Source organism: Xenopus laevis, chromosome 9_10L (assembly GCF_017654675.1).
Source record: "Xenopus laevis strain J_2021 chromosome 9_10L, Xenopus_laevis_v10.1, whole genome shotgun sequence".
Classification (NCBI taxonomy): domain Eukaryota; kingdom Metazoa; phylum Chordata; class Amphibia; order Anura; family Pipidae; genus Xenopus; species Xenopus laevis.
This window is the reverse complement of record NC_054387.1, coordinates 127,347,001-127,359,491: the sequence shown is the minus strand read 5'-3', so window position 1 is coordinate 127,359,491 and position 12,491 is coordinate 127,347,001. Positions and strand designations below refer to the sequence as shown.

Genomic DNA, 12,491 nt, shown 5'->3' with positions numbered 1-12,491 from the left:
AAAAAAGGGCATTAACTCAAGGGATGAAAACATAATTATGCCTCTTTATAGGTCCCTGGTGAGGCCTCATCTGGAGTATGCAGTGCAGTTTTGGACTCCAGTCCTTAAGAGGGATATAAATGACCTGGAGAGAGCGCAGAGACTAAGTGCAACTAAACTGGTTAGAGGGAGGGAAGACTTAAATTATGAGGGTAGACTGTCAAGGTTGGGGTTGTTTTCTCTGGAAAAAAAGGCGCTTGCGAGGGGACATGATTACACTTTACAAGTACATTAGAGGCCATTATAATCAAACAGCAGGGGACCTTTTTACCCATAAAGTGGATCACCGTACCAGAGTCCACCCCTTTAGACTAGAAGAAAAGAACTTTCATTTGAAGCAATGTAGGGGGTTCTTCACAGTCAGGACAGTGAGGTTGTGGAATGCACTGCCGGGTGATGTTGTGATGCTGATTCTGTTAATGACTATAAGAGGGACTTGGATGATTTCTTGGACAGACATAATATCAAAGGCTATTGTGATACTAAGCTCTATAGTTAGTATAGGTATGGGTATATAGAATTTAATTAAAAGTAGGGAGGGGTGTGTGTATGGATGCTGGGTTTTCATTTGGAGGGGTTGAACTTGATGGACTTTGTCTTTTTTTTCAACCCAATTTAACTATGTAACTATGTAACTATGTAACTTCCTGAAAGGTGAAGAGAATTACTGGAAATGGAAAGATCAAAAGTTCCAGTTCAAAGATGAGTGAGAGCAATAGGGAATGGGGACCAAGCCTGGAGAAAAATACATTAGGTGTAAATCTGTTGTGTATATTGGTCCAGTCCTTACAGTAGGTGCAAGATTTATTAGATCCCACATGGACACAACCAGAGGTGAATGTAACTGAAGGAGCTACAAACTGTCAGCTGTGCATTCCTACGGCTCCCTCCAGATCGTTAAGAAAGCTCCATCTGAGATCCACAAAGAATCTTCCATTGTGAAGGTGCCTGGTGATCAAAGACTCTGTTAATTATTGAGGTACTCATATTTTCCTTATTGCTTATCTAAGGATTCGTAATATTTAACATTAAAGAATTGTTCAGAAAAATTAAAAACTGGGTAAATAGATAGTCTGTGCAAAATAAAAAAGTATATAATATAGTTGATTAGCCAAAAATGTAATGTATAAATGTTGGAGTGACTGGAAGTGTAACATAATAGCCAGAACACTACTTCCTGCTTTTCAGCTCTCTAATGCTGAGTTAGTTAGTGACTATAAGGGGGGCCACAAGGGAAATAACTGGTCAGTGAGTTTGCAATTGATCCTCAGCATTCAGCTCAGATTCAAAAGCAACAGTTATGACCCATGTGCCCCCGTCAAGTCACTGATTGGTTACTGCCTGGTTACCAATCAGTGGAAACCAAGAGTGCTGAAAAGCAGGAAGTAGTGTTCTGGCTATTATGTTACACATCCAGTCACTCCAGCCTTTATAAATTACATTTTTGGCTAACTAACTATATTAGAAACTTTTTTCTTTTGTACAGTCTATTTATTTACCCAGTTTTTATTTTTATACTGAACAATTCCTTTAATGTTAAATATTACGAATCATTGGAGAAGCAATAAGGAAAATATGAGGACCTCAATAATGATCACCAGGCACCTTCACAATGGAAGATTCTTTGTGGATCTCAGATGGAGCTTTCTTCTTTCTACGATCTGGAGGGAGCCGTAGGAACTTACAGCTGTAGCGGGAAGATATTTCCGATAAGATTAATGTGGTCTTAATGATAACCTCTTTCCACAGATACCCTGATAAATGGATCCTTCATAAAGTAAGTATTGTCAGCAGAATGGAGAGAAGCAGTTGATCCACACAGTTGGAGACAACCGACCTTAGAGGGGTAACAACAGAGTCTATTATGAGAAATGGTATGCAGATGGTATGCAGAGAGAGAGACAGTGGGCCGGCTGGGGACTGTTGTGGTAGAATTAAATGATCTTTTGCCTTAATGGACAATCGATCCGGAAACCTTGATGTATCGTGTGGTGATGTTCCGCAATCCCCCGGAAATAACGTCACAGCAGTCGTTCTTAGCTGGGGTCCAGTATTCTGCCTCCTTCTACAATGGCCAGTGGTTTATTATACACCAAGACAAAAGGTGGTCTTACAATATATCCAATCAATGAGCATGTTATGCTATGAATCAATTGGTGGAACCAGCACACAGACACATGTCCATAGAAGAGGGGCGGGAAAGGTAGACTGCCCTAGGCAAACAAAAGACACCAGGACAAAAGGCACTTCCCCCGGTAATATACATATACACAGACAGAGTGATCTTAGCATGGCTTGTACTGATCTTGTAAAAGTACACCTTTGTTCAGTGGTCCGTATTCCTCAATCCCAACCGTCGCCACACCCGACATGCTGCAGTCATGCCTGATGAACACAAATCGGATGGGAATCCGAAAGACTGTGCAAAGGTCGGTCGTAAAGACGCTTATCCCACATCGGTGGCGGCCATATGGCGAAATATAAGAAATTTCCACGTCAGTCCCTCCTTTTTCACCATATGTCGTCACAGCAACGGCTTCCTAACGCTACAATCACTCCAACCAAAGCTTCTAAAGGGTACAGAAAGAAAAGGGAACATGCTACACTACAAAGGCACTAACAAGAAGAACCGGCCTAATATTCTTGATCTTCTTTATATCTTGATCATGAGGTCCAGACTGGCCTTTAGGCAGTCATCATACAAGGTTTCTGGTTATGTCTTCTTTGAGAAGAACAGCCCAACAAAAGTCTCCAAGAAGGGAAGAAGTCGGTTCTTTTAGGGACAGTCCATAGTTTGTTAAAAAAAAAAGGTGGTGGTTCTTCATGTGCTGATCTTCCTGAGGTAAAGGGTTCCGGATGCTTCAGGCGATGGCTCTTTATGGAATCATCACACGGTCCTCTGCACGGCTCCTTGCAACTTGGTTCACCAAACAACAGGTCATTCTCGCCGTCATATAGAGGAGGAAAAGAAAGAGCAGCATCAGGACATACACTCCAACTTCTTTAAGCCATGATCCAATAGAAAACAACATATCACCGAAGCCCCCTAAACCTTTAAAGGGGTTCCAACCCTCCTCTGCAATAGCTCGTGCTTGTCCCTGTAATGCTTTCACCTTGTCAAGATGGGCCTGAACCTTGTCCCCAGTATCTTCCACCCAGGTACAGCAATCCTCCCCGATGAACTCACAGAAACCCCCCTTTGATGCTAAAAGATAGTCGAGAGCCATTTTCTCCTGAAGCATAAGGGTCTTCAGCTATCGTTGTTCAGAAGAAATTTCTCTCATGGCTTCGACTGTCTCATTAAACATCTCGTCCATTATGATGGAAAAATTATTTAGCCGCTTCATAAGTTCTATACCCCATCCGGTCCATGCCGGAAACCATGCCCATGCACGGTCCCCTGCGGAGAATAGCTCTCTCCTGGTCCTTCTTCCCACACTTACCCTCCTCTGCACCCTCAAGTCCTTGTGACTGTCGGCAATGTAGGAGGCAGGGACTAACCTGACTAAGGAGCATGACCCTCTAGTATTCGGGGGAACGACTCTATAGGCAGCCTGGCCGCACAAAAAGTAATAGGGCCCAGTTAATGAGACACAAAGGTCATTGGGGTTACGGTTATGGGTATTGCACAACAACTGGATGGATAATGGGATTGCTGCGCCCTCCTGAATGTCACACCCTCCCCCCCAGCAGACATAATCATGTCTGGTGGTTAGGTTGTTATTGTCAGGGATTCTATGGTCGATCTGGATGGTTATCCCAGATGGGCATTCGGTCCTCCTCAGGGACTTGGCTCCAAAACCAGAGCTGATATTAAAACAAATCCCGGACTGGCCTAATTGACCGGATACCCACACAGGTCTGCTAAGTCTAGTACAAGCCTCAGGGCTGACATCAAGACCATAGGTGACATTACCATCTAAGAATGTCTGATTAAATTCTATGGACAGATGGCGTTCCACTGATCTACCTGAAGGACTAAATTTTCTCATGCCCACCCTGATGTCATAAAGGGCATGTACTGCCGCCATCGCCGGGATGCTCTGGCTTGGAGGGGGTTTGGAGCACACCCAGCAGTTGGACCTATTTGCTGTCTTTGCTAATTGTAAATGCATCTTGAACAGTAAATTCGGATGTGACTCCTCATAACAGTATCCAAAATACATTAAACAACAAGTGTATATAGAAACAATGCACCTGATCATTGCACTTGATAGTCCAGCAGCTTCTTGCAGTGGCTGGCGTGGATCCGCCCGTCACGGAGGTGGATGTTGTACTGCTTCTGTCTCGGGTTCCATGAGTTCAAGACAGTTGTGATTGTCTGTTGGTTCTGTCATGGTTGGGTTAGAGTCAGTCACAATCCCTTCGTCCCCCCCTCTTCTTCCGAGTCAGAATGGGTCGGGAGAAGAGATGCGGGATTGAGGATTGTACATCGTCTCAGTGTGAGGTTAGTAGGGGTAAGGAGAGTCACTTCAGATTTGGTCAGACGTGCTGCTGAAAGATGTTTGGTTTGGACCTGGTTGAGAATCTCTTGGACAGAGTGTGGGATGAGAAAGGTTAGAGAGGAATCTAAAACTATGTCACCAACTTTCTGTAATAACACAGAAAGTATAGAGAGGACCCATTCTGAATAAAATATTAGGGATCCAATCTCTGCTGTAATTGATCAGACCTAGAAGGGCTCTCAACTGTCGGGCATTACGAGGTGGGGTTAAGTCTTTGAGAGTCTATATCTGTTGTGTTGTTAGGTGTTGGGTCCCTTTTGAGATACAGAGGCCTAGAAAAATAACCTTCTCCTTACAAAACTGCAATTTTTCCTTGCTAGCCTTATTCCCAGTGGATGCCAGATGGTTCAGTAGCGAGATAGTGTGTCTATAGCATGAATCCTTGTCCGGGCAACAAACTAATAGATCGTCCACATATTGTAACAGTGCGACCTCCGGATCCTCTGGCACCCACTGGTCTAATACCACCTTTAGCTTGCAACAATATTCCAATGGGCTAGTCATGGACCCCTGTGGTAACCGGGTCCATGTCAGGTGTCTACCCTGGAACGAAAAAGCAAAGATGTATTTACACTGTGGATCTAGTGGAACAGAAAAGAAGGCATTAGACAAGTTGATAACACTAAAGTACGAAGCTTTAGGAGGAATGGACGCAAGTAATGTGTGAGGATTAGGCACTAACGAGGCATCACTGACTATGATTTTGTTATCATGGACCAGTCGGTAAGTGACTTCCTGACCCGTGGCTGATTTTTTTGCCACTGGAAATAAATGTGTATTACAGGGTGATTGTGTTGGGGTTAAGACCTCGATTTGGAGATATCTATCAATCTGGATCTTGAGACTGTCCATCTGCGCTATACTCAGAGGATACTGTGGCAATTTTGGTAGCACGCAACCGGGGGCAATCCGTATAGTGGCTGGAGGTACTGGCAGCAAGCCGACATCATATTTGTCAACCGCCCCAACCTTAGGGTCTATCTCAGCTAGTACATCCAGGGACAAATTTGTACCAGGTTCTCCAGTATACGGGACTGCCACCACTGCACACAGCAACTCGTCTGTGAGTGCACTAGTTACCACAACACCCTCTGGGCTATAAGTGATGTTGGCCTGAATCTCCGACAGAATGTCTGCTCCCAATAGGTTGATAGGGACATCATCTGAAACTAATAGAGATCTGACTGCTTCGGTGTGTTGACCTAACCTGCAGTACAATGGTTTCGTCTCCCTAAGAGTCACTGGATGACCTGTAAGCCCAATGGTGGGGGTTGTGTTGCCAGAGAGTGGAATCCTGCCTTTTAGATCTTGTGTTTTTAGAACAGTCCTGGCTGCGCCGGTGTCGATGAGGCAGGACAGAGGATATGGCAATTCCTCAAGAAATAGATTGAAATGGGCTGACACCGGTTTGCCTTTCCCCTAGTGGGCGAAGCTATGGGACTGTGTAGCAGCTCCGAAGGTTTTAACTGTTTCAGGGTCTGGTATGAAATGGTAGGTTCCCGGGGGGCCCTCCGTACTACGGTAAGATTTCCCCGGGTTTGGGTTATGTGCATGAGGCCGGTCATGAACAACTTTATAAGGACTAGGAGAATTTTGTTCTTTCTTGTCCTCATTTTCTGGACAGTGGCACGCTAAATGTCCAATTTAGCAATTAAAACAAGTTATATTAGTATGTTTGGTGAGTTTCTTTTTCCTAGTATAGGGAAGGTGGTCCTGGGCTATTAGCTCAAGAGCTGCCATGATTTTGGCCGACTTGGCCTCTTTCCTGGCATGCAGGTCCAGTTCTATGGCCTGGATTGTTGCCATAAGGGAGTGGAAACTCATAGAATGGGCCTCTGGTCATGCAACCATTAGTCTATCTCTTAGCTTAGGCACCAATCCAGCCAGAAATTTAGCCTTTAACATTAGATGGATGGGCGATACTGACTGGGTGTTCTCTGGGGCATCTGGACCTGGCTCAAACCCTGCATTTGTTACCCCTTGTTTTAACCTCTGCCAATAGACCGAGGCGTCCTCATCTGGGCCCTGGATCGCTGTCATAAACTGGAATGGGGACACAACATTATACATAGTGGGCATTTTGTCTGTCAGTTGCTTACAGAATTCCTTGCCCCCCCCCCCCCCGTAGCGCCTGTAATCCCCCTCAGGGCCCTGTTGGAAGTCATCCCTTTCCAAGGCCTCTATGCATTCTAATTTGGATTTGTCTATTATAGAGATACTTCTGGCTTCACATAAGGTGACCAAATTGGATTTTCCAAGGCTGCAGAAATCCGTTTTGTCAGAGGCATTTTTTGCGGATTCCGGATGTGGGGATGGTAATGGAGACAGATGAGCTGAGGCTGTTGAGATGACCTGTGTTGCTAGCAAATTTAAACCTGTTTGCAGCTCTGTCCTTATCATTATTGCTTTCTGCAGTTCTGGCTGGACGGAAGTACATGATTATGTTTGACCTTACTGTCTGAGACTTTTGAATGCCCTGCTGCTAAGGCTTGGTAGATTCCTGTAACCACAAATTGGCCTTCTCTAAAGACCCATGTGTTTGGAGTCTGGAGTGGAACTCACGGACGATCTTTTCCCAGATCCAGACCTCAAACGTCCCCTCTATAGGGATGGACCATTCTAAACCTGAAGACCATTTGTGCCAATCTTTGAGGGGCTTTACAGTCCCTCCTCCATATGTGGATTTCATGTGCTGCTGAGCCGTCCTGAACTCAGAAGTGGTAACCTTCTGTTCCCTAGATTTCCCTACACCAATACTCGAGTCTCGAGCTTTTTCCAAGTAGATGCGTCCACCTACAGTGTCTACGTCCACTGCGCAGACCGCCGTCGATCCTTACCTGTTCGTCCTCTGAGTAGCTCTAGGGCTTCAAATACGAACCACGGACATTATCCACCGTAGCCCACTCAGAGAGAAGGATCAGCGGCCGAGGGATCCGGACAGGTACGAACCACGGACACCTTCCTTATCCCTCATGCTAAATTGGCTCAAAACAGCGCCCTGACTGCAGGATAAGAGTTCCCAATGCCTGGAGTGTTGACAGCAAGTGAGAGGGAGCGACAGGAAGTGAGAACAAGGGAGATATAGTTGAACCTTCCTAGGGATTCTGGTACGAACCACGTAAACCTGGTCACCCCAGTCAGGCCAATAGGTTTTGAGAGAAAGTGGCTAGAAAAACAGATAGAAACAGAGAAACCCCTCCCCAGTTCATCTCCCCAAGTTCCGTCCCCCAAGCTTCCGGTACGAACTGCGGACACCTGGTCACTCAGTGACGAAAAGTCAAGAAAGCGAACAAGAAAGGGAACAGTCCTCAATAATTTCCCCACAAACTCCACCCCCGGGCTTTGGTACGAACCACGGACACCTTCCACCCTTAGGATGGACCTCGAGGGAAAGAGAAAAGAGAACAAAGCTCACGCGACAATTGATGAACCCGAGTAGGCTTGGCCCACTTTTTCTCCTCACAAAAAGCTAACCAGTTCACTGTTTTTTCGCCCTATACAGTCCGACAATGCAGCACAGTCCTTATGGTCGTAATTAACAGGAATTTCCTTCCTAACAGCAACTTTCATAAGCAGACAGCAGCTATCTTACACTACCAGACTTCCAATGACGGAAAAGATGTCTTCCAACCAAACCTACAGAGAATGTGTTGGTTTGAGAATAGATTAAAACAGAAAAGAGGGCTAGCCAAAAGCAAGGTAAAGAGTTAGTGTGGTAGTTATAGACAGAGAGAGAGAGAGTGGGTAAGCAAAAGTGTTTTAAAAGAGAGAAATGGAGATAAAGAGAGGAAAATAAAGAGAGAAAGAGCAGGAAACCAAGGAGTATAAAAAGAGAAACAGCTAGTTAACAAATAGCCTTATGTTGTAAACCATGCAACACTCTTCCTTCACTCACACAAAAGGACAATTACAACACCATGTGATAGTCTCTTCCTTAGGAAAACCCCCTATCCTGGAGGAAGTAGGAGTCAATAGACTGCAGGGAACAGCTGAGAGGTATAACAAAAATGTAAAAAATGTTCCAAAAAGTTCAAAGAGAACTTTGCTGTTATGAAATGTAAAGATGAAAATCTATATACAATAGAACAACTGTTAGGGTTATATGCAGGGGATGTGCCTCCCCCCAATAGCCCAATATACCTTTTCAAAAAACTAAGACAACATGGCCGCTGGCACATGTGCTTAAAGACAAAGACAAAATGGCCACTGGCACATGTGCTTAAAGACAAAATGGCGTAGGCTCCCCCTGTTCAGTGCTCAGCAAGGGCTAGAAACTTGGTTTGTAATTCAGATTGGACGGATTGTTACCCAACCTATTGAAACTTGTAATGATAAAAGCAATACAATCCTGCCAAACTAAAGATTTTCTCAAGGATGAAACCTATAGAGTCGCAATTTTAAAACAAACACCATTTAGTAGACAGACAGAAAACAAACACAAATGAAAAAAACAATGATTCTAAATCGCCTCTAGATACTGTTGGCCATCCTGCTACAAGATTATCCTACAACCACCCGGCATACACAGAAACTCCCTCCACTGGTCTGAATCACTCACAGATCCTCCAGCAGGAGCAATAGCAGTCCCTTATGGTTAAAAAAATAAATAAATGAATAAAACCCCACAGCAGTTATGCAGATATGCCCCAACCAGTACCTGGGCAGTTAATACTGAAAAACACCACACATACACCCAAAAGGTTCTTTTGGTAGATTTTTACCTGATTCCAGCAGCCTAGAGACCACAAATCAATTTGCAGACAGCAAAAACTTTCTCAAATATAAGAGTATCAAAACAAAAATGTCTTACCTCAATGCCGGCCTTTTTGCTGCCTGAAATAAAATATGGCCCCTTTTAATTCTGCTGAAATTAAGGGAAAAATTGAACCACCTGCATTAGGCTCGCCATCTGTTGTGGTAGAATTAAATGATCTTTTGCCTTAATGGACAATCGATGTATCGTGTGCTGATGTTGCGCAATCCCCCGGAAATAACGTCACAGCAGTCGTTCTTAGCTGGGGTCCAGTATTCTGCCTTCCTCTACAATGGCCAGTGGTTTATTATACACCAAGACAAAAGGTGGTCTTACAATATATCCAATCAATGAGCATGTTATGCTATGAATCAATTGGTGGAACCAGCACACAGACACATGTCCATAGAAGAGGGGGGGGAAAGGTAGACTGCCCTAGGCAAACAAAAGACACCAGGACAAAAGGCACTTCCCCCGGTAATATACATATACACAGACACAGTGATCTTAGCATGGCTTGTACTGATCTTGTAAAAGTACACCTTTGTTCAGTGGTCCGTATTCCTCAATCCCAACCGGCGCCACACCCGACATGCTGCAGTCATGCCTGATGAACACAAATCGGATGGGAATCGGAAAGATCGGGCGACTGTGCAAAGGTCGGTCGTAAAGACGCTTATCCCGCATCGGTGGCGGCCATATGGCGAAATATAAGAAATTTCCACGTCAGGACGCCCAACGCACTCTCGTCGGGAACGCCCACCTCGCTGATGCTTCCTCCCTGGCTGCCGGTTCCACTATGGCGCACGCGACACGCACTTCCTTGGTTTATGCGCAAGCGACGCTGGCGTGATGACGTCATCGCACAGGGGCGTGAAGTTTAAAGATATTTAAAGGGACCTTGTGTATTTTTTCATTGCCTATTGTTTGGTTCCATTTGTGAGTTCCTGGGTGCTATTCCTGTTATATTCTGTCCTCTGATTCCTGTTTTCACCCCTGCCTGCCTGACTTTCTCCTGACTTCTGTGATCCTCACCATGGCCTTTTATTTGACTATTCTACACTCCGTTATTTGACCCGTGCCTGTTTGACTACTCTGATAGTTTGACTACTCTAATAGGCTGGTTTTGACCCTTGCCTGTCTGATTCCACTCGTATTCTGCCCACACCGACCTGGCCTGTTTGACTACGTTTTAATCTAACCCTTGAACTGTGAACTTTTCCCCAAAAGACTTTGTTTAACAATCGTGCCCCTCTGCTCGTCCAGAACCCTTGCTTGGCTCCTGGCGGCATCCAATTAGCCGAGGGCTCCTCTCAAGGTGAAAGGCAGCTGTTAAAGGCAGAAATAAGAGCCAAGACCAGGGAGCCTAGCATTGGTTCTGGATTCTGGGTGCCAATTCATGACAATAACAGTGTAAAAATTGGTGCAGGAATAACTCACACACTGAGCAGGAAGAAGGAAAACAGCAACCTTTGCTAAGGAAACTTAGCCAACCAGGATCATAATCAAGGACACGCTGGGTCAAGCATGAAGATCCGTCCAAGCGAGCAGAGGTACCAAGGGAGAAGAATCAAAACCAAAACCGAATGCAGACCGAAGATGAGAACCAAAGAAATCCAGCAATGTTCAAACGCTGAAGTTACTTCCTGGATATGCTAAGTATAACTGCACATGCGAGTCGCTTAAAAAGGCAGAGAAGGTAACCACAGGCTCTGGAATGGAGCTGCAGAACCTTGCACTCTATCAATATTAACTACCAATAACCACTGAGCCACTTTATAGATCACATAGTAGGGTTGCCACCTGTTCAGTTTTGACCTGAACAGTCCAGTTTTTTGAAGGGCTGCCTGGGTCATAACTGCCTACCCAGTTTTCCATATAAGGAAAACCAGGCAGGATTTGATGCTGCTATCAGCCAATCACCACACATCATAATCCCGTCCCTGATGTCACAACCCACCTCTAGCACACCACAGCTCCGCTCCGTTATGTCACATCCCTGCTTGGAGTCAGATCGGGCAAAAGGTGGCAACCCTATGAGGAGGATTTTCATGATTATAAATCCTCAGACATGCCGAGGTCCTGTATAAGTCAAAGGTAGAGGCACCAATCTCAATTTTTGCGAGTTTAGCCCGAAAATCTAAAAAATTCTGGGGTTTTTTTCAGATAATGGATATCATACCTGCATTTGTAAAAAAATGAATTAAAAATGGTAGGCATAGTTAAAAACATTTTGTAGAGTATGTAGTATGTATAAGGACACCAAAATCCAATAAAACCTGGCATTTTAATTCACTTTATTTCACAGAAAAACTGCACAAATTCTGTTGAGGTTCTGTCCGACACTTTGGGCAGGCAACAACATTCACAAATTCATAAAATAAACTCCTGCTTTATTTGATCTTTACCTAATAGGCAGGGTTTCTTCCTTCTCTATACAAGGCCTCAACTACTGGAAATAAGTTCGCATTTGAAAATTATAACCCCGAAAACTGTAGGTCTCTATAAAAATAAAAAAATTGCATAAAACAGCTCTTATCTAAAACCCTGCTTCATGTAAATAAACCTTTTTTATAATAATATACTTTTTTAGTAGTATGTGTCATTGGGTACCATATATACTCGAGTATAAGCCGAGTTTTTCAGCATCCAAAATGTGCTGAAAAAGTCTACCTCGGCTTATACTCGAGTCAGTGGGCAGTAGCGGAGATTGCAGTCACTTTTAATCATTCCTATACCAACAGTTCGCTTGGGGAGAGACTGCAATATCACACAGCGCCCTCTGTTGGTTATATGAAATAATAACAGTGCGCCCTCTGTTGGTTATATGAAAGAATAACAGTGACTGCAATATCACACAGCGCCATCTGTTGGTTATATGAAAGAATAACAGTGACTGCAATATTACACAGCACCCTCTGTTGGTTATATAAAAGAATAACAGTGCGCCGTCTGTTGGTTATATGAAAGAATAACAGTGCGCCCTCTGTTGGTTATATGAAAGAATAACAGTGACTGCAATATCACACAGCGCCATCTGTTGGTTATATGAAAGAATAACAGTGACTGCAATATTACACAGCACCCTCTGTTGGTTATATAAAAGAATAACAGTGCGCCGTCTGTTGGTTATATGAAAGAATAACAGTGACTGCAATATCACACAGCGCCATCTGTTGGTTATATGAAAGAGT

At 44.2% G+C, this 12,491-nt stretch overlaps 2 protein-coding genes across 12 annotated transcripts in view; both read right to left on the bottom strand.

Moving 5' to 3' along the window:
* LOC108705602 overlaps positions 1-12,491 on the bottom strand; it is a 411,717-nt gene that overhangs the window by 122,350 nt on the left and 276,876 nt on the right. The window lies entirely within an intron of this gene.
* On the bottom strand, positions 2,536-9,369 carry LOC121398122. The gene is made up of 2 exons (XM_041576755.1): positions 9,355-9,369; positions 2,536-5,087 (listed from the first exon to the last, which is right to left on the bottom strand). Exon 2 carries the CDS (start codon positions 4,242-4,244, stop codon positions 3,294-3,296), a length of 951 nt encoding a protein of 316 aa, XP_041432689.1. The 5' UTR covers positions 4,245-5,087; positions 9,355-9,369; the 3' UTR covers positions 2,536-3,293.

What these genes read in the sequence shown, in the direction of transcription:
- LOC121398122 (XM_041576755.1), bottom strand. Translation starts at nt 4,244, where the DNA reads ATGATCAGGTGCATTGTTTCTATATACACTTGTTGTTTAATGTATTTT.